This window comes from Cervus canadensis, chromosome 2, assembly GCF_019320065.1.
Source record: "Cervus canadensis isolate Bull #8, Minnesota chromosome 2, ASM1932006v1, whole genome shotgun sequence".
NCBI classification, from domain to species: domain Eukaryota; kingdom Metazoa; phylum Chordata; class Mammalia; order Artiodactyla; family Cervidae; genus Cervus; species Cervus canadensis.
Window position 1 is genome coordinate 28,708,486 of NC_057387.1, and position 23,832 is coordinate 28,732,317.

The window sequence follows — 23,832 nt, forward strand, 5'->3', positions numbered from 1 at the left end:
AACACAGCTTAGTTTTGCCTGCTTTGCAACTTGATGGGATTGGAATCTTACCACATGCATCCTTTTGTGTCCACATCAATACTTATCATGGTTTTAAACTTCTGCCAACTTGTTAAGTATATAAAGGTATCTCAGATTGTATTCAATGTGCAACTACTTTAAAAGATTAAACATTCTTTTTCATATATTTACTAGCCATAGAGATTTCTTCTGTTGTAAAGTGGCTGCTCAAGTCTGCCACTTCTCTGTTGGGCTGCCTGTCTTTTTAAAATCATAGTTCTTTATATTCTAGATACTACATTACTTCATCAAATCTAAGTAATCAACAGCTTCTAAAATACACTATTATTTTACCCTAAAAAAAAAAAAAAGCCCTGGCAATTATAATTGAAATATTTCACATATTGCAAGATGCATTCCAATTGTAGAGAGGCTAAAATGTGAAATAATTGTGTCTTAGCACTGCAGTCTTTTGCCAGATATATGTGGTTGCAAATGGGGTGTTTCTGCTACAGAAATATGCTTTGAAATATGCTTTCTTCAAATAGTGCTTTCTGCAAAATCACACACCAAAAATAAGAAAAGCTTACAGAGAAAATAGGATAGGGTTGATCTCTCAAACTCTACTGCAACTCAGTAAACAAAGCACTGGTAAAGTCAATAACAATCCCAATGAAAAATATTAACACAATTTAGTAGATGTTATGTTCCTAATAAAAAATACTAGAGTAAATAAAATACTTCATCTTTAAAATTTTCTATGAAAAGGTAGCTTGACAGAAAGGTACAGAGGGTTGAGGATACTGAATAATAAAGACAAGGGAAAAGTTACAACCAGTAATTTTAAGATAAAGTACAAGTTCAAATTGAGAAAAGAGGCCAAATTGAGGTGACCAGGCATCATACACAATAAAACAAAACCAGCACTCAGCTATGTTTATATATTCTGTGTTTACTTGCTGCTACTTGATCACACACAAGACTGGCTAGGGACAATGAAATAAGAACCAATTCTCAGTTCAGGTGACATCATTCTCCTACCTACTTACCTGCATTATTGAAACAAATGTTGCAAAACAGACAGTATCCTCTCTGTGATTTCCTTTCACCTTTTTTTTTTTTTTTTTTAAATAAACAGTCCTTTGATGATAGAAAATTTTCATTTTAATGTAGTCAAATTTATCATTTCTTTCCTTTAGAGCTAACGGTTTTGTGTTTTGCTGAAGAAATCCTTTCCAAGGCCATGGAGGTATTCTACATTCTTTTTAAAGAAGCATTACAGCTTTGCCTTTCACACCTAGTACTTTAATGTACTAAAGCTTTTTCTCTTTTTTTTTATTTGATGGGAAGTAGTAGCCCAATTTCCTTTTTTCCCCCAAATGCTTATTCAACAAGATTTATTGAAAAAATCAGTATTTTCTCCTCTAATCAGCCATGGCACTCCTGTCACAGGAATCCTATACAGAAATGCCCATATAAGACTGAGTGTCTACATCCCATTTACCTACCGACCATTCCTGCACCTTTATCACAGTGCTGTAATTATTATACTGCTGTGATAAATCTTGAGATACAGCAAAAAAAGTTCACTTACCTTATTTTTTCTTCTATTCATAGCCTTTCTATATAAATTCTAGAATCAGACAGGCTAAAAATGCTGAAATTTCTATTGAATTAGATTGAATCTATTAATCAATTTGAGAAGAACTGAAATCTTTACCATATTGAGTCTTTAATCCATGAACAAGAAATCTGTCAAAATATTTAGATCTTCCTTAATGTCCATTAATTTTACCTTATAGAGATCTTTACCCTTTATACTTAGAGATGAATCAGGTATTTCAACTCTTTTTATGCTAATATTTTTCTACAAATTTTCATTTTTTAATTGTTGATAGTATGAAAGAACAAAATTACGGGAGTTTATTTGATAATAAAAAGTTATCAAATAAAAGTTTATTTGATATTCACTTTACATAATTTATCTATAATAAAATTGACTAATTCTAATGGTATAATTTACCTATAATATAATTCACTAATTCTAGTGATAGAATTCTATGAACTTTGGGAACCATCACTCCCAAAAGTGTCCTTGTGCCCTTTTGCAGTCTCCCGCCCGGTGGCAGCCACTGATCTGTTGTCACTATAGTTCTGCCTTTAATAGATGCTCACATAAATGAAATCACACATTAATTTGATTTCAGTAGTGGTTTGTGTCTGGCTTCTTTCACTTTGCATAATGCTTTTGAGATTCATCCAGTTTGCTGTTCAATATCCTTTTATTACTGAGGGGTGTGCCAAATCCACTGTATAGATACACCAGAATTTGATTATGCATTCACCGCTGGTGGACATGTAGGTTGCTTCCAGATTTTAGATACTATATAAAAAGCTGTTGCACATTTACAAGTCTTTCGGTAGATTTATATTTAAATTTATGTTGGGTTAATACCTAAGAGTAGAATTGCTGGGTCATATGACAAGCGTATGCTTAACTTTATAAGAAAAAGTCCAAAGTAGACATACTACTTTGCATTCCCACAAACAATATATAAGAGCTATAGTTGTTTTACATTATTGTTTCCATGTAGATATTCCTTTCTGGAGCTTCCTGACAGATTTACTTTTTCTAAATCCCATGAAAAATGAGTTGAAGGGGAAAGTGAAGAGGAAAAAAAATATTGTTCTACTGTGAGAATTAAAGCTTAATAATTTAACATAGAGATGTTACTGGTTTGAAAGGATCTATTGATATCAATTGAAAGCAAGAGTAGGAAACACTGAAAGCATAATGAAATGTTAAAGCTGATATTTCCAAGGACTAGGACAGAAGCAGAGGGGAGAGCAGCAGTCACAATCTATCCATCAGTCTTACCTGCAGCTCTTCCCATGCTGTGTGGTCAGGGCTCTGATGATAACAGTGGGCTGTTCTTGCAAATATAATACTGAAGGCCAGATAAGACCCTAAGTTGGCAGCTTCAACATGATTCTGTGTAATGTTTTTAACATTGGTCAGGGCATCTGAATGTTACCTGAACACTATTCAACAATGTTCTCTGATATTTTCCTCCATTTGATATTTGCTATGAGTTGCAGAGCTTTGTAAATAAGAGAAGTGCAAGAAGTGAATGCTGTTGTAGAATACTTCAGCCTGAAATCAGAAACTAGTCTACAATCTGAAGTAAAAGTAACATAGACTTCAATGGCAAAAACACACAATCAACACAAGAAAACAAGTACTTTCAGCATTAAAAAAGGAAACAAGCTTATATGAATGACCAGTGCAAAATGAAATATTTTTTCCTATGTCTGAATATTTGTTACCAAAGATCAAGGCGATCAGATAATGCAACTGATACTTTGTGTGCTTCAAATTTTCATTTCAGGAGTGCAAAATTCAAATATTAAATATGTGTAGTATTATCTTTCAAACTTTCAGATGATTTTTATTTGGCATTTATTTTGTGTTAGTGTTCATTCTTTTAAGACTTTTTTGTTAGCAAATGCCTATATCAGGCTGAGACCATTTAAAAATGTTATCAAAATTTTGTTATATTAATTTTTAATAATGTTAAACCATTTGATTTTATGCTGTGATTTTCTCTCTTTAAGCACTTGGTGCACTCAGGAGAAACCATCCCACACTTCGGTGTTCAGAGCCATTGTTACTGCTCTAATGGTCAAGTGTAGCAGTCATTAGGGTTCGCACGGTACTTGGCTCAGCTGATTCGTCACAATCAGCCACAGGTTACACTGAGATTAAATGATGATATCACTTGTCACAAATTACCAGCAACCTGCTTCCTGCTGGAAGGAATTTGGCTCTGTGCTCAAGCCCAAGTACACATCCAAAGGCAATCTTAAAATCCCTTCTTGGAGCATCTGTCTCCTGGGACTGCTACCAGTACCAATCCTGTATCAGCCAGGGTCCAAGCAGGAGGAAGATGCTAGATGGTAACTTGAACAAGGACAACCTAATGTAAAGAATTATTAACTATTTATAAAGAATTAACTAAGGTGGAATAAAAGAGAATTCTGAAGAGTATCATCCTAGAGCTGAACAAGAATACCCAAGTATGGAAAAAACTTGGAAGAAAGAGATGCTCTCAAAGTCTGAAATTCAGACCTTTTTGGAGCAGGTGCATAGCAGCCCACTGGATGGTAGAGAAGTTGGCTGTGTTGCCTTGGGACAGAGCTGGTTCACCATCAGTGAGTTGAGGCTGGTGGGCAGGGTCTGCTGGAGTACCAATAAAATTCACCAGCAAACCGCCTTGAGTGGAAGGGACATGTAGCGGGGTGTTTTGGACTTACTAGAAAATCAGCTGGGAAACTGGCTGGGCTTGCTGGAAACCCAGTGGGAAAACATTTGCAAGAGATTTTGCTGAAATCTGGGGAGCCTGCTGGGCTCCCCACAGAACTCATCAGGAAACTGTGAGGAACTCAGCTGGCACATTGGTGGAATTTATGAAGCTACCTATGTGAGCCTGTTCCTGAACTCACTGCTGGGACTCCCCCCACTCCTACCCCTCACTCCCCTCCCTACCCCACCCATGTGTACCACTAAACTTGCCCCTGGGTAGCTAACTGCTAGAGTGCTGCTGAAACTGAGTATCTTTTTGCAGGCAGAAGCAAAAAGAAAAAGGCACACTGAAGCCAGGAAAAGAAGACTCTTTTTTTCTCCAGTATCCTTCCTACACCTTCTACTGACAAAGCTCAACGTTGTGCCAGATGGTAAGGAGAAAATGTGACAATATCATAAGTAGTCAAAAAGAGTAGATTTGAAGCCAAGAGGCTGTGAGTAATAAACTGGCAGACTAGTTTTCTGAGAGATTATATCATGAACTCAAGTTGAATTTTTGTCAAATGTTTTTTCAGCACCTATGGAGAAGATCATATGGCTTTTCTAGTTGGTTACTATATTAATCTTCACATGTTATACCAACCTTGCATTCCTGGGACAAATCTCACTTGGTCAAAATGTGTTATCCTTTTTCTATATTGCTGTGTACTGATTTGCTAAAATAAAGGATTTTGAGCCTATGTTCATGAAAAATTTTGGTCTAATACTCTTAATGTTTTCATCTGGCTTTAGAATCAGGATGATGCTCAGATCATGGAGTGAGGTTGGGAAATGTTCTAATTTTCAGAAGAAGCTGTATAGAATTGGCATTATTTCTTCTTTAAATATTTGGAACAATTTACCAGTACCATCTGGGCCTGAAGTTTTCTCTACAGGAAAATGAAAAACTACAAATTTAATTTCTTTAATAGATACAAGGCTGTTCAGTTCTTCTATTTCTTCCTGAGTGAGCATTGGTAGTTTTTGTCTTCCAAGGGATTTATACATTTCATATGAGTTGTTGAGTTTACTGGCATAAGTAGTTTAGAAAACTCATTATCCACTTAACCTCTCTGTAGGATTTTCAGTGATACTATCTCTCATTCCCAATGTTTATCACTTCTATTAATCTTTAAGAAGCAGCTCTGAATTTCACAGATTTCTATTGTTTCTCTATTTTCTAGTTTATTGATTTCTGCTTTTTATTATTCCCTTCCTGCTACTTAATTTGGGTTTACTTTGCTCTTAAGGTAGAAATTTAGTTCATTGATAGAGATCTTTATTATTTTCTAATGTAAGTATTCACTACTATAAATTTCCCTCTAAATACTGCTCTAGTAACACCCCACAAATTGATATACTGTAATGAAATGTGTGATACTTTGTAATTTTTCTTGTGGCCTATTCTTTAACTCACTAGTTAGAAGTGTAGAAATTTAATTTCCAAATATTTGGAGATTTTCTATATATCTTTCTGTAAATGATTTCTAAGTCCATTAGGATCTATCTTAAATGTAATTATGAAGTCTTCTATTTTCCTTTTAGTTCTCATTCTGAAATCATTTGCATTCCATCTGAAGAATTTTCTTTACTATTATTTATAGTACAAGTCTACTGGAGAAAAATTCCCTCATCCTTTTTTTGTCTCAAAAATTTATTTCTTTTCATTTTTAATAATATTTTTACTGTATACAAATCTAGGTTGGCATCTTTTTCTTTCCTTCCAGGATTTTGAAGATAACATTTGATTGGCTTCCAGCTTGTACTGTTTCTGTTGATAAGTCTGTAGTTAATCTATATTCCCTTGTATGATCTCTGTTTCTGTCTGCCTTTCCTATTTTCTCTTTATCACTGGTTTTCAGCAATTAGATTACAATGTACATTGACTTTTTTTTTTTTTTTATAATGTTTCTACTGCTTGAGGTTTGTTGATACTCTTAGATCTACTGGTTTATAGTTTTCACTGAACCTGGAAACATTTCAGCCACTATTTTTTCAAGTATTTGTTCTGCTTCCCCCACTTTGGCTGGAGAGCGTACCATAGGTCAATATGAAGAGATCACAGTCCTGTTCTGTCTGTAATCCAAGGTCTGAAAACAGATGCTTTCAATATCTTGCCCAATTATTTATGATAAGAGGCTAAACCCAGTAGGAGGAAGTGCTTTGTGGCAAAAGTAGAACTGTCCCTGTCTCTCTCACTGCTTTTTAAAAGTTCACTTTTGTATTCTGTTTCCTCTCCATGTTTCTGTTTGATTAATCTATACTGTTAGGTCTTCCAGTTCACCAATCTTTTCTGTTGCAATTTCTAATCTGCTATGTTAAACACATCCAGTGAGTTTTTGAAGTTTCATATAGTTCCTTTTTAAAATATGTATCTTGTTTTCTCTTCATTCTGTTCATTTTGTCCTTTAAATCCTTGAGCATGTTTATGAGATAACTTTAAAATCTTTGGTATGGTCATTATCTGTGTTATTTCTGTTTGTTTTTTTTTAATCAGCTCACTTTTCTTTTAATTATGAGTCACATTTTGTTTTATGCCTAGTAATTTTTTATTAGACACTAGACATTATGAATATGATGCTATTCAGTGTCTAGATTTTTTTTGTTTTCCTTTAAAGAGTTCTTATTTCCCCCCCTTTTCCCCCTTCTCTTCCTTTATTTTTGCTAACTAGATAAATTACATGCATATTCACTTGATCCTTTTGGGACTTTTTAAATTAAACTTTGTTAAAGTGGGTCTAAATCTATGGCCTCTTTAACACTACTAGTTAAGCCATGACTCTTATGGGGTCTCTCCACTCAGGTTAGAACTCAAATTACTCTTGGCCCTGTGTAAGCTCTGGGGATTTTAACCTTACAGCTCACAGAGAGTTCTTTGCCTGCATTGTGAAGTCACGTTCTCAGCTTAGTATTCAGCAATAAATCCAAGTAGGCACCTAAAGCAGTTTGCCTGAGCTTTCTTTATATCTCTTCCTCTCTGATACCCAGCCCTGCAAATTCCTAACATCTCAGAATTCTTGAACACATATTTCTGTACCCTTAACTCAGAGTCTGCTAAACTCAGCCTAGGCTCTTCCTCCATGTGTTATAGCCTCAAAAGTTCCTCCAGGCAAAAAGTTGATGAAATTACAGGATTCTGTTGTGTGCAATCTCCTTCCTATTCTCTTAGGGATCACAGTTGTGCTCTGTGAAATGTCTGACAACAGTAGAAGTCTCTTTCTCTCATTAATTTCGTTATTTAAATTGTCTCAGGTTTTGTCAGTGGGCACCCCTACTAGGTGGCTTTTCTCCTAAATGTTCTTCTGCTATGTCCCCCCAATTTTTTAAACAGACTTTCTAGTACAAGTGGACGTTCCAACCTCACCCTGCACTTTCCTTACTCTAGGTTAGGAATCAGAATTTTCTCCAGAAAGATCTAGTATCTTTCAGTAAAGAATCACACTTAGAGACCAGATGTGACCATCCAATTTACTAACTGCTACTGATGCATAAGGGCTTCTAGATTCTTGGAAGGGTTTTAGACAGTTCAATTTGTAAGTCAGAAGTTCCTACTAGGATCTGAAATGACTATAGCCGTTTGGAACTTATGAATTAAAACAAATAAACCTGAGCTCCTTTCTAGGGCAAAACCCCACACTGGGGAGAAACTGCAAAACTGGGACAATAAATGTAAGCTAAAAAGAAGATTCAAGTAAAAGTGGCAGAGGGTAGCAGAAAGTACAAGTACATATTTTTATTAACTTGCTTTAACAAGGGTAGAGGAAGCTCTAGAGCTATGAAAATAAAAATGCTGCCCTGAGAAACCCCAAGTTACTTAGGAGGGAATAAAGCTCAGATTGTGTTCCGATTTTTTTTTTTTTTAAGAGCAATGCTTTATTCCAAAAGACAATTAGATAATTAAGACAGGGCAAGAAGTTATGAGCCAAAAATCTCATATCCATCCAAACAAACTTTTATTTATTTATTTATTTTTTTATTTTATTTTTTTTCCAAACAAACTTTTAAAGTATAAAGATCACAGACAATTGATATGATGATTCTGTGAACCCTTCATGGAAATCTGGTACAGAACAAGCTTCAGACAACCAGAATTATTGAAAAAACAACAACGTAGGGTTGGTAGTTTGGTTAATCATGTATCTAAGCATAGAATGGAGAATAAATGATTATAAAGGGGAGAGGGCAGTACATAATGGTTGCTTGCATTACCAACATAGATACAGATCCAGGATCAAAAAACAGGGAGAATGCGGAAAGAATATGCAAAGAAGAGTAAGCTTGCTAATTACCTTATATTTGTGGGAATAAAAGATAGTACCTGAGGTCAGATGACGGGAGAGGGAGAAGGAAGGATGAAGAAGAAATGACTGTATAATTTTAGTATTGCTCATGGTAGGATCAAATAAAAGGAAGGAGGAACACAGTACTATATAAAGGTAGCCATTAGAATAAAGGTATAACTCTTCCTAAAAAGAGAGATCAAATAAAATAGATTACACAGTGAAAGGCTTTTTTGTATAAAAGACTTGTATATAGGTAAAATACGGATTCCCAGGTGGTGCTAGTGGTAAAGAACCTGCCTGCCAATGCAAGAGACCCAGGAAGCTCCCCTAGAAGAGGCCATGGCAACCCACTCCAGTATTCATGCCTGGAGAATCCCATGGACTGAGGAGCCTGGCAGTCTACACTCCATGGGGTCACAAAGAGTTGGACATGACTAAAGTGAAAAGCACGCACCCATGCGTATAGGTAAAACAGAAAAACATGACAAAATGGGGCTGGAGATATCACATCAATAAATACAAAGTTTCACATTGGCTACAAAATTCGAAAACATGACGAAACTGAGATGAAAGGTATTGATCAAGTCAATAAATATAAAGTTTCACACTGGGTACAAAGTTCAACACTATTTATAAAACACAGATTCAGAAAGATAAAAGAATAGTAAGATTTATTCCTTGTGGCAGATTCTTTACCATCTGAGCCACCAGGGAAGCAGAGTGAGATTCAGAAAGATAAAAGAATAAAAAGATTTATCAGGCAAATGCAAAAAAGGCAGGACTTGCAATTCTGAAATCTGATAAGGTAGATTTATAGGAGGATAGCATAGATAAGGGGTCATATTTTAAAACAAAAATTTTATACCATGTTAAGAAGTCTAGACTCATAGTAAATAGGACTCTCTGAAGAATAAACTATACTACAGATGTGCAAGAATCAGACGTGCCCTAGGTATGAGTCACTATAGTTCAGTTTGTTTCTCTGTTACTTGTGTTTGCAAATAATTTCATTTTATATACTTCTATATAGCCTATAAACCTCATAATACAATAGTGTTATTAACTTTAACCAGAAAAATAATTAAAAGTTTGAAATTAAAGTTAAGAAACAAAGAAAAAAATCAGACGTATACTTTAAAGATGGACTAGACTGAGGTGACATGGGAGGCAGGGGATACAGTTAGAATGGGGCAAGGGGACAGACACTGCTTGAGTACCTACTCCAGATCAAGTGGTTTACAATTATACTCTCACTTTAATTCTAATAGCTATATGAAGTGAGCCTTATGATTTCATATTTTATACATGGAGATTCTGAAACCTTAGGAAGTTTAAGTAATCTGCCCAAGTGAACCAATTAGTATAATGATAGAATCAAGATTTTGAAGTCAGTTTTACTTAGTTCTTTGAAACTACATAATGGCAAATTTTTGTTGTTGTTGTTCATAGTCTAAGTAAGAAAGAGGGAGGGTTTATGATAGTTCAGAGAGATAGGTATTTCAGAAGCATAATTAGGAAGGCTTGGGGATGAACTGGACATTGTGTGAGATTAAATAACAAGATAAAGATATAAAGAATTCCAGAGATGGTGTAAAAGCTAGTATCCATAAGGAGTTACAAATATACTGAGAAGTAAAACAAATCAGAATGTCCTTTTAGGCCCTTTTATTATTTACTGCTTTTCTTCTTCCCCAGACCTACACTAATTAAACCAAGCTTACATGATTTATTATGTGCTTAAAAAAAAAAAAAAAAGCCAAAAACACAATTACAACGACAAGCAGCTCCTATGAAAACTATTAAAACTGGAATGGATACACCAACATCCAGATAAGACTTTGGAGGCAGCAGGCACTGCACACTCTCTCCTGTCTTCCTCTGGGGAAAGGGCAGACTTTAAAATCAGCAACATCCTAACAATTAATACAAAATGTTCTCAGTATACAAGCATGAAGAGCAAAAGTCTTAACGGCATAGGTTTTAGAAATTGATTTCCAGGGAAAAAATTTAGTTAGCAACATGTACATTTATATCATTAAATTCTTAAAGTCTAATGAATTTTTTAAAAAGTCACAATATAGAATCTGCTAGTTTTTCTATTTTTAAAAACCAAACCCTTGAAAGTCCTCTGAAAAATTTTCTCTTTACCCAATTTTTGTTTCATTCCAGTGCCCCAACTTAATCTTCACAATTTCGTATTGAGATTCTCTAGAGAATTATTTCTGGATATTTGATTAAATAAAGAGATCCTGGCCACATTTCTTTGATTCTATCTTATACTTACATGGAATGGTTCTCAAGTAAAGATTATCTCTGATCACTTGCTGCAGTTTATGGTCAATTGATCCTTTCTGAAACTGAAGACTTAGGTAATGTCGCAAATCTTTATTAATGACTTTGCCTACAACAACAAAAAAAAACACAAGACAAAATAAATAATTGTTAGGTCTTCAGTTAAATATCAATGCTAGTTAATGAATACCCTTAAACCATTTAGCCATAAATAGGATAAAAGAAATCAGAGTATTTTATTCAAAATAACATAAGTGTACCAAATTATTACAGGTACTATAATTAAAATACACACCTGTAATATACAATGTGGGCATAATTTTACATGGCAAGAGAGAGAGGAGGTATGGGTCAGAGAGTCAAATATCCAAGGTAATTTCATTCAATCCCATGACTATAAGTACAATCCCTAAACAGGTAAGTTCCAAATTCTTATCAGGTCTCTATCCCTGACCTAACTCCACCAGACTCCAAATGCATCAGACTCCTTCATCTATATTGCAGATAAATAAGTACCTCAAATTTCAGATGACCAAAACAGAACTCTTAATTCTATCCTCTCCCATTACATTTCTCTCCTCTAATCTTAGAAAATTACTACAATCCTGCTGAAGCTGAAGCTCCAATACTTTGGCCACCTCATGCAAACAGCTGATTAACTGGAAAAGACTCTGACTCTGGGAAAGATTGAAGGCAGAAGGAAGAGAGGGCGACAGAGGATGAGATGGCTGGATGGCATCACTGATTCAATGGACATGAACTGGGGCAAACTCTGGGAGATGGTGAGGGACAGGGAAGCCTGGCATGCTGCAGTCCACTGAACAGGGACAACAATCCAATAGAACAAACCTAGAAGTCATCCTCAATTTCTTCTTTTTACTTCTATCCCTTAATGCAATTAATTAGCAATTTTTGTCAGTTCTCCCTTCAACACATATCCCATAACTGCCTACTTCTTCTATTTCCATTGCTACCACCCTAAGCTAATCCACCATGATTTCTCACCTGGAATTCTGCAGAAGCCTTCTAATTCATTCCCTTGCACCCATTTTTGGTTCCTTCCTGCTTCCATCATGCCCAAAGAAGCCAGAATGGGATTTTAAAACATAAGTCAGATGATCCCTACTCTGTCTAGAGCCACCTAACGACTTCTTGCTGCTCTTTGAATATAATTCAAACTTCTAAACAGGGCCTAGCAAGACCTACATGTTCCAGCTCTGACCATCTCAGTCCCAAACTCACCCACCCTTCCCCTTCTCAAACTATGTTCTGCCCACGAGCCCATCTTTCTCATCTCTAACATGCCAAATGGGTCCTATTAAGAACCTTCTGCCTATCACTAGATGGAACAGGCATTCTCTGTCCATTTGTTTGACTCCTAGATACCACGTAAATGAGTAAGAATGAAAGGTTTCTTTCTTATTTGTGGGGAAAATGGGAGATTAAAAAGAAGAATATTAGGGGTATCAAAGAAATATTAGCAGAAAAATAGGGAGCTGCAGAAATCTGGTAGCAGTGAATTTGTAATAATGGTTGAACTCAAAACAATACAAACACTTTTCATTAGATAAGATTTCAGTAACTCAAAAAGAGCAATGCTAAAACAAAACAGATTATGTTACTGAATAAGAAATGACTGGTTGATTAAAATGTACACTTTACTTCAAACAATATAGTTATGGCCAAATTAGATAATTCAAAAGGTTACTACAGATCAGTTCATTCTTTCAACTGTTATTTCATAACATAGCATTTCTAATCCTCTCTTTTCTCACATAAATAAATAAACATAACCTGTATGAGCGAGTACTAAAATAAGCAGGAAATCAGAGTGCTTCTAAGGTTTGGAGATAACATTCATGTTCTAAACTAATAAACACAAACCAAAAGGTCCCTGTTTTGCATTGTCAAAAATAGATACTGAGGAAGGGGGAAACCTTGTGATCAAAGAAGGAAACCTGAAGGATATTTACAAGGATAACACTGAACAATCTGTGGTCTGAGGCTGCTTCTGTCAGGACATTTAGTGGCCCCACCAACCAAAGTCCAATTTAGACGGATTCATGTTATTTCATTTTTTTTATTACAGTACTTATTCATTGCTGGGTAGAAGAAAAACCCAATTCATAATCAGTACTGTACAGTCACATTGCTTACTGAACAAAACCAAACCCAATTATGAGTTTATTAAATATTTTGAAAACTAGGTAAAAAGTGTTTTGATCGCATTGTAATAATCACTATACAAAAGCTTTGGTGGATTGTTACATAAGTGCTTGAAAGTGTTTAGTGATGTCTGTGGAGGTTTGGCTAGCGTTTTGACTAGACAGAGAATGAATCATTTTTTTCTACCTAAAATAAATTATATAGACTTCAAAACCTGCTATCCAACATATTTTCAAAAATAGATTTAATCTAGATAAAGGATAATGCCTGTTTTATTAAAGAAGACAATCTGAGTAAACACTTATTAAATTCAAAGTTTAAAAAAGTTTTTGAAGCTTTACTATAAAATATGGCATGACTCAGACAGATAACTATAAAATGCTAAAAACTCACATTGAGTGCTAATCTACCAATCTATAAAAGCAACAGCCATTGAATTAGATGTAATTAAAGACAAAGCCATAATAAAAATCATGGATCACAAATTACAGTATGAGGGGCTCTCAACAGGGGAAGTGAATTCAATTTCTGTTTCAAGGGCCCACAAGATCTTAAGACTGAGAGAATCATTAAAGCAGAAAGAGTTAAAGAATGACACCTAGATTTATCAGAGTAAGAACTGCTTCCTAATCTTTACCCTCAACTTCTACGGGGACTCTGGATGCAACACTGAGATGAACAGTTGCAAAGAAAAACGGAAGTACAATTTCATAAATGGGATATTTTATTTAAAGTATGAAAACTATTCAAAGATGTCATCACATTTCTCTGATGTTGGGAAAAAATATTACAAACATCAATAAAATGTCAATGATAAAAGATTAACAAATTATATAGATTGGCATTCTTAAAAATTAATAATAATAATAAAATATATTGGATGTAGCAGTCATCATGAATGTCCTTATTTCAAGAAACCAAAAAAGCTTTCATTAAGGGGATGGAATATTATGCTTCCCTCTTTGATGCAGTTCCAGGAAATTTGTTTTGTTTTTTTAAAGTACAAATATCCTAAATAGGCAGGTGGCTGTGGAATTACCAGAAGGCCAACAGAAACATTAGCTCACAGAGACAATGGAGAGATTATCTATATTACTGAATTATATATGAAAGTCTGCCTTTTGTTTTAAGAAAGTTTCACAGCAACTTGACATTTCAAGAGGATGAAAAACATATATTTGGGATTAATGCAATTGTTACACAAATGAGAAAAAAAGACTCTTCATAATTGCATTTCTACTCAGTCAGCCTTTGCTTCAAAGTGCTAAGATTATTCTTTGACTTTTAAGTGACTTGTAAGTCAAGTTGATTTATTAAACTTAAAAACAGATCTATAAAGCTTACAAATACAGCTTAGGAGAGGAAAAGTCTATAACTGAACTCTCAATCACATGAATAAATCCATAATCAAAAGAACTCATGACTCAAATTCACACTTTCCGGATGTATGCCAATTAATATTCACTACCATTACTCTTTAAGGGGGCTTCCCTGATAGCTCAGTTGGCAAAGAATCTGCCTGCAATGCAGGAGACCCCAGTTCAATTCCTGGGTTGGGAAGATCCACTGGAGAAGGGATAGGCTACTTACTCCAGTATTCTTGGGCTTCCCTGGCGGCTCAGCTGGTTAAGAATCTGCCCACAATGCGGGAGATCTGGGTTTGATCCCTGGGTTGGGAAGATCACCTAAAGAAGGGAAAGGCTACCCACTCCAGTATTTTGGCCTGGAGAATTCCATGGACTGTATTAGTCCACTGGGTCACAAAGAGTCCAGACATGACTGAGTGACTTTTACTTTCTTTACTCTTTAAGGAATCAGTGTACAGAGTCACTGGTTATTATTTAGGTAAACACTGTGGCCTGCTGGCATAGGTGTGGTCATGCAAGCAGCTGTAAATCAATTTAATTGCCAATATTTCACTGCCTTTTCCATAAAGATTGTCTAGGAGACTTTGTCAATCACTTGCCAAAGTCAAGATATGACAAGTCTTTACTATTGTCTAATCCAGTAGTACTTATAAAATAGAAAAGAAGAAAAAAATGAGGTCAGTTTGGCATGTTTTGTTCTTATACATTTGAGTTGATTCATGAAGATCATCCCATTCTTTTCTGAACACTTCCAATATTTTATTAATTTTATTGTTTACAATCTCTTCAAATGTCGTCAGAGCTTAAAGTCAGGGAAGTGGACTTGCATTTTCACAATCTACGCCTTTTTGGAAACTGGAACATTTGTCTCGCCTCAGTCTCTTGGTACTTCCCACATTCATGGTTTCACAAAGAATACTGACAATAACCCTGGGATCACATCTGAGAGTCCCTTTAACTCCTGGGAGGGCAACTCAACTATGTCTTGAAAATTTAGTTTCATTTAAAGTGAATGATACTCTCATGAGCTCTTCATCTTTCTAAAATTTAATTTTCCTCACTTGAAGCTGTTTATCTTTTATTGTTGGAAAAGTAATTATTCCAGTTCAAGACTACAGACACAAACTAAGAATGACATAGAACTGATTTCTGCCTGTAAAGAACTACCAATAACGTCTTCTCACAGTAAGCCTACCTGTCCCTTCTCACTGCTCTTGCTCCAAACACAAACTTAAAAGCTCTTTGAGCTCTCTGAAGTATCTAAACTCCTTTAGAGCTTTGGCAATTCAGGAAATTCTTTGATGTTTCTTAGTTTACTTAGCACTCTACAAATGTGATTATGTGTTCCATCCAATTATTAATCATATACATCTTTTAAAAATCTCGAGCTGCTCAGAACATTCTTTGTACCTATAAGAATTTCATCACATAACTTATCTTTTAGAAATTGCTAGTCTTAGAATCACACCTATAGATGTCATAAACTTTAAAAAAAAAAATCTGTTTTCCTCAGAGGCAAAGTACGGGCATAACCATGTCCCACTTTTCTTCTTTACTATGACTGTAAGATAGCCTGGTGAAATTCCCCAAACGGTTCAATCCAACTAGCTTAATACAAATGCTGTTACTCAAGGGTCATTTCCCATTAGACCCAGACTCAAGAGCAAAGCATTTCATTGCTTCCTCTACCTCCTAAGCTCTATGAAATCAATGAAAAAGATACATATGAGCTTAATTCCAAACTGGCTCCTTGGTTAAAGTCAGGCGTTTTCTAAGACAAAAGAAGCCAAACTGCAGTCCACTTGTTTGTGAAACTGTAATCTTCTCTAGACAATCAGAATCTATATATTTCATAGTAAAACACCTTCTATAGCACAAAAATTATTTTAAAATATCTTATACGGTTATTAAACATAGAAGTTTGTCAGTTATCTTAGGGGCAAAGCTGTGGTTTTATAGATTTAATCCCAGGATCAAGCACATAGAATGTGTGAATCAGCTTAATTTTCTATTTTTTATTGTTCATTTTACACTCTCCATCATCAAATACATGAAATTTTAGAATACTCAACTGATAAGAGTATTCAACAGTCTATACAAAACTTTATTTCAAACTGTGCTTCTTAATGAAATTAACTTTATTTGGACTCTCTCAAAATGTTAAAGTAAATTCTTCATTGATACTGCAAACTCCATGTCTTTAAAATTAAGTTTTTAATGATAGTTTTTAATGCCAATTTCTCAAATTCTTTTCTTTGTTACTGTTTTTAAATGTGTTCATAAAACGGTATCTGGCTTCCTGAAATACAAAACGAGGCTAAATTTTAAAAAGTCTACTGTCTTCTAGTTCCACCAGGGATAGCAAGTATAGAGGTAGGGGAAAAAAAAACCCAAACCCTTTTTCTGCCTTTTCTGAAAGGAAGATGTAAGAATGAAAAGAAAATGAGAAATAGAGAACAATGATTACTAGGACTGCTATTTTATAATGATAATTATTATATTGTACATATATGCTTCCCTTGTGGCTCACCTGGTAAAGAATCCACCTGCAATGCAGGAGACCTGGGTTCAGTCCCTGGGTTGGGAGGATCTCCTGGAGAAGGGAACAGCTATCCACTCCAGTATTCTGGCCTGGAGAATTCCATGGACTGTATAGACCATGGGTCACAAAGAACTGGATACGACTGAGCTACTTTCACTTTCACACACATGCTATACATTTTCACTTACGCCTCATGAAAATTTTAAGGTCGATATTATTATCATTACTATTTTATAGGTAGGGAGCTGAGGTATAGAGAAGTGACTTGGCCCAGGTTGTATCACTGGAAGTAGCAGACCTGGTATCTGAACCCAATTAATCCGGGTCTAGAACCTGAACAATAAGCACTGTGCTAGAATACCTCTTTCTCTTCCTTTTTTTCCATCCATCCACCTACCTGCCTATCTTTTGCTGAATTTTTTCTCTTGCATAAAGGTATAAGAATACAAGCCTAGAAGACCATCTTTCAAAAGAGCTCACTTTTCCTAAAACTGTCACATTTATTGTATTAAAAAAAAAAAAAAAAGATTTACTGAGCCCTGAGATTTCCTGAAGCTCTTAGGGGTAAGGCAGTGAATGAGAGTGCACCCAAATGAACTAAAAGTCTCACAGGGATGATGAACACTGAGAAAGAAATTTTGGACGTGAGAGCATTATAATTGAGAAGTAGAGAGCACTGTGGGAATCTATAGCCTAGATCCTAAGTCTAGGAAATCTGCAAAGATGTCACTGAGGAATTGCACTGGAGCTGAAAACTGAAGGATAAACAGGAGACAACCAAGTTTAAAAAAAGGAGGGGGGTGTTGGTAGGGTGAGTGGTATATGTGAAGGCATTTACTTGAGGAGGCAAAGAACACAGTGCTGACAGGAGCTGAGAGAAATCCAGTAAAGCTGGTTCTTAGAAAGTGAGGAAGAGTTTACACAAGCTGAGACAAGAGTTCCGAGGGCCAGCGGGTTGTGTAGAACCTTGAAACAATAACTTCAAAGAACTTCAGCTAACTCAGGTACTACACCTAGGCCCTTCATAACTGCTATAAGCGAACAACTTACAGATATATTCTTATTGGCCACATCTATATTTCATACTTGTGCTCAAATGCCACCTTGTTATTTCTATTCTTTTATCTGTAAGAGCATATTCAAAGTTATAAACTTGGATGATCCTTATTAATATAACTTTAAGTATGCCACTCATTACAGGCAAGTGGAACCTAATGCATTTTTAAAATAATTTATATAACTAAATTCTCATTCTGTCCCAAATTTGAAAAGCACTAGATCTTCTGGAGTCTCCTGAGCCACTTCAGTGTTTAAAACTGGCCAGTTTTCAGGACCCTTCTGAGTTACAGTATGAAAAAGCACAGTGAAGAGATCAAACAGTTGGTGTCTTCTGCAGAATCCTGCTTCCACCTCGGTAGTTAAGAAAAAGACTCCCGCTCACGGAGGGCACATTCTTTTTTTCCTCAGCCTTTTAAGATATTATTGACATATATGTAAGTTTAAGGTATACATGTGACCATCTGAGGCATGTATACGGGCGCTAAGTCGCTTCAGTCATGTCCGACTCTTTTCAACCCTATGGACTGTAGCCCGCCAGGCTCCTCTGTCCATGGGATTCTCCAGGTGAGAATACTGGAGTGGGTTGCCATGACCTCCTCCAGGGGATCTTCCCAACCCAGAGATAGAACCCATGTCTCTTACATCTTCTGCATTGGCAGGCAGGTTCTTTACCACTAGCACCACCTGGGAAATCTGATGCATGTATATATTGCTAGACAATTACCGTAACAAGGTTTGCAACCCCACTTTTTCACATACTTCCCATTTAATGAAGGCACAGTGATAATATTTAAGGTAACAACTTTGACACATGTAATCTGGTATTATAGTCATCACGCTGTACGTTAACACCCCAGAACTTAGCCACCTTAGGGCTGTATGTTTGTGCTCTTTGACCACCATCTCCCTATTTCCCTATATCCAGCCCCTGAAAACCACTATTCTGCTCTTTATTTCTATGAGAACATGAGTTTCTGTTTCTATCTCTATTACACTGTACGTGTAAATGAGAGGATACAGTTTTGTCTTTGCTGGAGGTCACATTCTTTGTCTGTATTACAAGTTAGGGCAGGAGTACACATTAAAATGGGAGTGTCCACTCTCCACTGGTTCCTGGAAGCAGTCCTCATAACACATTGGTCAGGATTCACCTACTGCCGTGGGTCCTACATCACTGACAGTTTAACGTCAAGTTTGCCGCTGCACACTTGGTCCTTGCCCAGCACACCCTAGAAAAGTTTTCTTTCCTCTCTCCCTTTCTTTCCTTCCTTCCCTCCCTTCCTTAATTATTATTTTTAATGCATTTATCATCAGAAGAACTGGGAGCACAGCCAAAGAAAGAACTCTTTGGTTTAAGTAGTCTATATATTTGAAAAATCCCTGAACTACACCAAACTAAATATACTCATCCCTAGTTCCTCTGTCCATGGGGATTCTCCAGGCAAGAATACCAGAGTGGGCTGCCATGCCCTCCTCCAGGGGATCTTCCAAACCCAGGGATCAAATCCAGGTCTCCCACATTGCAGGTGGATACTTCACCTGAGCCACCAGGGAAGCCCAAAAGTCAAACACTATCTACTGCTTGTAGAACTCAACATTATACAGCATTGAAATTGCTACATTATATTCACATTATGTATAAATAAAACCCATTATAATGCTGTATAGTTTTCTGAAAAAAAATTTTTTTTAGTGTTTTTGCTTAAATTTTTTGCTTAAGTAAAAGCAAGTATTTCTGTGTAGAATGTATTTCCAAATAACAATCATTTCTCTAAAAAAATTCTGATGCATGGCCAGGGATCTGAGTTATAAATAAAAAGTTGGTGGCCCAGAGGAAAATGCTGTTGTGTCTGTATTGTTCTTACTTCTGAGGCATCTTGTCCTACCCGTCTAACCTCCATGCCCAACTCTTCCGCTACTGGTTTCGGTTTTGTATCTACTCCACCTGGAGCCCCACAGCGCTGTGCACATATAAACACGGTTAGAGCAAAAGGCCTGCGCTGACCCCCTGTTCACCCACCCTCTGAGCCGGCACCCAGACAGGACCCTGAGGGCCCGGCGCGGAGCTCTCGTTTTCACCTCTCCTCCCTGCTGGTCCTTGCTACAAACAATGGGGTACATGCCAGGAGCTACCTTTAGTTCATTTATGTATCTGTCCTCCAGAACACCTCACAGCACTGAGTAAACATTCTTTAAACACTCCAAAATGATACTTTTTGAAAATTAAACCTTTTGTTTTGGATTGGAGTATGGCCGATTAACAACAGTGTGACAGTTTCAGGTGGACAGCTGAGGGACTCAGCCATACATATACACGCATCCATTCTCCCCCAAACTCCCCTCCCATCCAGGCTGCCACCTAACACTGAGCAGAGTTCCCTGTACTATATAGTAGGAGCTTGTGGGTTATCCAACCAAAAGGACACTTGATAATGTGACTGCTACACTGATAAGAATTTTAAATGGAATTCACCCGAGAGAAACATTTTCACTGTAATCCTCACAAAAATCCTTTCATTAAGCAGCACTACTAAAAGTAATGTCTTGATTATAACAATGTGGTCAAATACTCATAAGGTATTTTAAATGAAAAAGGCAGGGCACAAAACATTCAGTGTGACCCCCAAAATTGTAACGTATCTGGGAAGATGCAATTTTTTAAAATGTAAGGGTCATACATAAACTCATACTTATTAAACAGTTAGCAACACATAAATATTATTGCAGGTATATTTATTGGGTGATTGTTAAAAGCTTTTATCTTCATGGTTCTGAATTTTCAAATTTTCTACAATGAAAATCTACTACTACAATGAGAAAAACTTGTAAAAACTAGAAACCATACTTTCAAAATCTGTGCCCTTCAAAGGTCATTTGTGGAAAAAGAAGCCTGACCTAGTGGAGCAGTATGACAAAAAACTTGAAAAGTTCTATGTAAAAGCTGACACTACTTGTGTAGGTTTTCCTTTAGTTCTTTGTTTTAATAAGTATTGATAATATTTTCCCCATAGTGAGGTTAAATTCTAACCATTTATTTTTAACTAAAATGCTCAACTGATAAGCTATAGAATACTAAAATCTCTATTTGGAAAATAAAATGAAAATCACATTCTAGAAAAAACACAACAAAATTACCACAATTTTCCCTTTAAAAGTCATGTATCAGGAAGAGTACAGTAAGGTGAACCTTTCTAGCAGAAAGGAGTAGAAAAAATAAGAAATTATCAAAAGAGGGTCTTTTTCTTTTCAAAGCTTTTATTTGATGGGATCATGTAGATTTAGCACTTAAAGAAAAACAGTATTTCTCAAGTGCTATCCTGAGGCTATTCACAATTTTTTTCTTTGTGGCAGTCACATCAGGAATCATTAGCAAACCTGTCATAATGCCAGATAACCAGTGCCTGGATGGCACATCAATATCTGAATCATAGTATTAATGCTTCATCCTTTTGACAAGAGGGTACAAAGCCATCTATTGTGCCCTGTCATCTTCCTGAAAACAGAATAACTGGGTTCAGTGGTCTTTGCAAATCAGTTATATGCTTCCGCAGAATGTCCAGCACTTGAGGTAGAAGATGTTACTGACGTTTCATTATAAAAGCTAATAAAAAGACAGCTGAAAGGGAATACAGATGTGCTTGATTAGAAGTCTAACTGGGAAAAAAAATGACTATTAGAGAACTCAGATTGTATTTTAAGATGCATCATTATGTAAACAATCTCAACCTCCAGGTTCGGGCAGTAGCCTGATAGAATTAACCACTATTGAAGAAGAATTTAATAGCTTGTATTTGTCTGACAGCTTTTAAGAACATAGATTTATACTAATCCTTAGAAATTTTCTAGAGCAGATAATTTAAAGGTCCTAAAAACTATATTAAACATCAAAAGTGATCTGAATCTGTGGAGTCAACATTCATTACAAAATAATCTATTTCCCATTTTCATTTCTAATCTCTATGTTTAAATCAGGAACATACTTAAAAGGACTTTTAATCCTTTCAAAAAACGTCAGAATTTCAACTTTAGAAATAAATGACCACTTCTATGCACATCCCCTTCCCCAGATTCCTCCACTCCCTCCAACTCACTTCAACTATAAGGCTGAAAGATGAGGATCTTTCAGAAAATGTCAACATAAATGATACTGTCAGAAGATCTCCAGTCTCCCATTTCCCTTTTAAAGGGTGTTAAAAAAAAAAAAAAAATCTTAAAGGAAATCAGTCCTGAATATTCATTGGAAGGACTGATGAGAAAGCTGAACTCCAATACTTTGGTCACCTGATGCCAAGAGCTGACTCACTGGAAAAGACCCTGATGCTGGAAAAGATTGAAGGCAGGAGGAGAAGGGGACGACAGAGGACGAGATGGTTGGATGGCATCACCGACTCGATGGACACGAGTCTGAGTACGCTCCGGGAATTGGTGACGGGCAGGGAAGCCTGGTGCACTGCAGTCCATGGAGTCGCAAAGAGTCAGATATGACTGAGCGACAGAACTGAACAAACAAAAAACACCAAAAAAAGGGGGGGTGGGGTGGGGAGGTGAAGGAGGAAGGATGGGAAGGGAGGAAGTAAGGGAAGGAGGGAATTCATACCCCTAAACTAAACCAACAGCAAGAAAAGAATCCATTTCAAAAGGCAATGGGAATTTCCATAAATTCCAATATCAATTAGTGAATGCTATGAAACTACACAGCAAAAACCACAATCAAAGGTATTAAATGGCCTGATCAGATTGATAGTCCTGAATTTAGGTCTAAGAATTGAAAGGGAGTTGTCTGAGCAATGTGACAACATAAATCATTTTTATAAAAGGCTCTCTAATACAGAACAAAACAAAGAGAAATAATCAAAAATAGAAGGAAAAAAAGAGTTACTTTTTGTCCACTGAAATATCAACTCCAAAGACTATAAAACATTTTGGATCACACTGAAAAAATGCCAGAAGCTGACACATAACACCCTAGCTTTTAAACTCAGCACATTTTGCAGACTCTTTTCAGTACAAAATATTGATACATTGAATGTATATATCTATCTACAAAATAATGGGTATATAAACTGCTGTTCCCAATCCCTAGAAGCAGGAGATACAAGCATTCAGAGAGAAATAGAGACAAAACTCCCAAAATGTAGCGGTCCTTGGCACTAACTCCCTACCCCCAGGACATCAGAATTACTAAGTATTAATAGAGAGTAAATGCTTCCCCATCAACCTGGAGAGTTCATATGCTAATGCTAACAGTAAGGGTTATCCAGGTAACAGGAACAATAGTCAATAAAAAGCGTGAATAGACTGACATCATGAAAAGGTAACTTCTCGGTGTATAGAATAAACAGAGGAGGGAGCCAAGAATAGCTATGAGGCATGCAGTTAAAATGTGAGGACCACTGTCCAGGTCAGTATTCCTAGTGGAAAAGTAGATGGATTTGAGATTGACTGTACATGCCCATATGTAGATAAAATTTTTCAGTACCAAACACCATCCTTAGAAGAGGTTGTCATCTGAATATTTGAGCCTTACAAGGTCTCAGATTACAGAATGATCTATAAGTTATTTTATTTTGAAAAATACAAGGTACTGTCTGAAGAAAACATGTTAGCCTGAACCAACAACAGTTTAAGAGACAATCTAACACAACTGCTGGGGGTTCGGGGCGGGGGTGGGGGGGGAGCAAATAAAGTGAGAAGATTCAGTAATTTTTTCTTGGGAGATTACTTTTCAACTGCAGGTGACAATGTCACTGTTAAGCAATCTTTCAATGACCAGGTTTTACT

General features: G+C 36.2%; 1 protein-coding gene across 5 annotated transcripts in view; it reads right to left on the reverse strand.

The window, feature by feature from the left end:
• MAGI3 (membrane associated guanylate kinase, WW and PDZ domain containing 3) overlaps positions 1 to 23,832 on the reverse strand; it is a 245,445-nt gene that overhangs the window by 93,208 nt on the left and 128,405 nt on the right. For 4 of the 5 annotated variants that reach the window (XM_043460185.1, XM_043460184.1, XM_043460188.1 and 1 more), the window contains exon 2: positions 10,910 to 11,026. In XM_043460185.1, the coding sequence (XP_043316120.1) occupies positions 10,910 to 11,026 (117 nt within the window). Of the gene's footprint in view, positions 1 to 10,909; positions 11,027 to 19,184; positions 19,191 to 23,832 lie in introns of those variants that run through there. The other variant, XM_043460186.1, reaches the window with a different exon arrangement.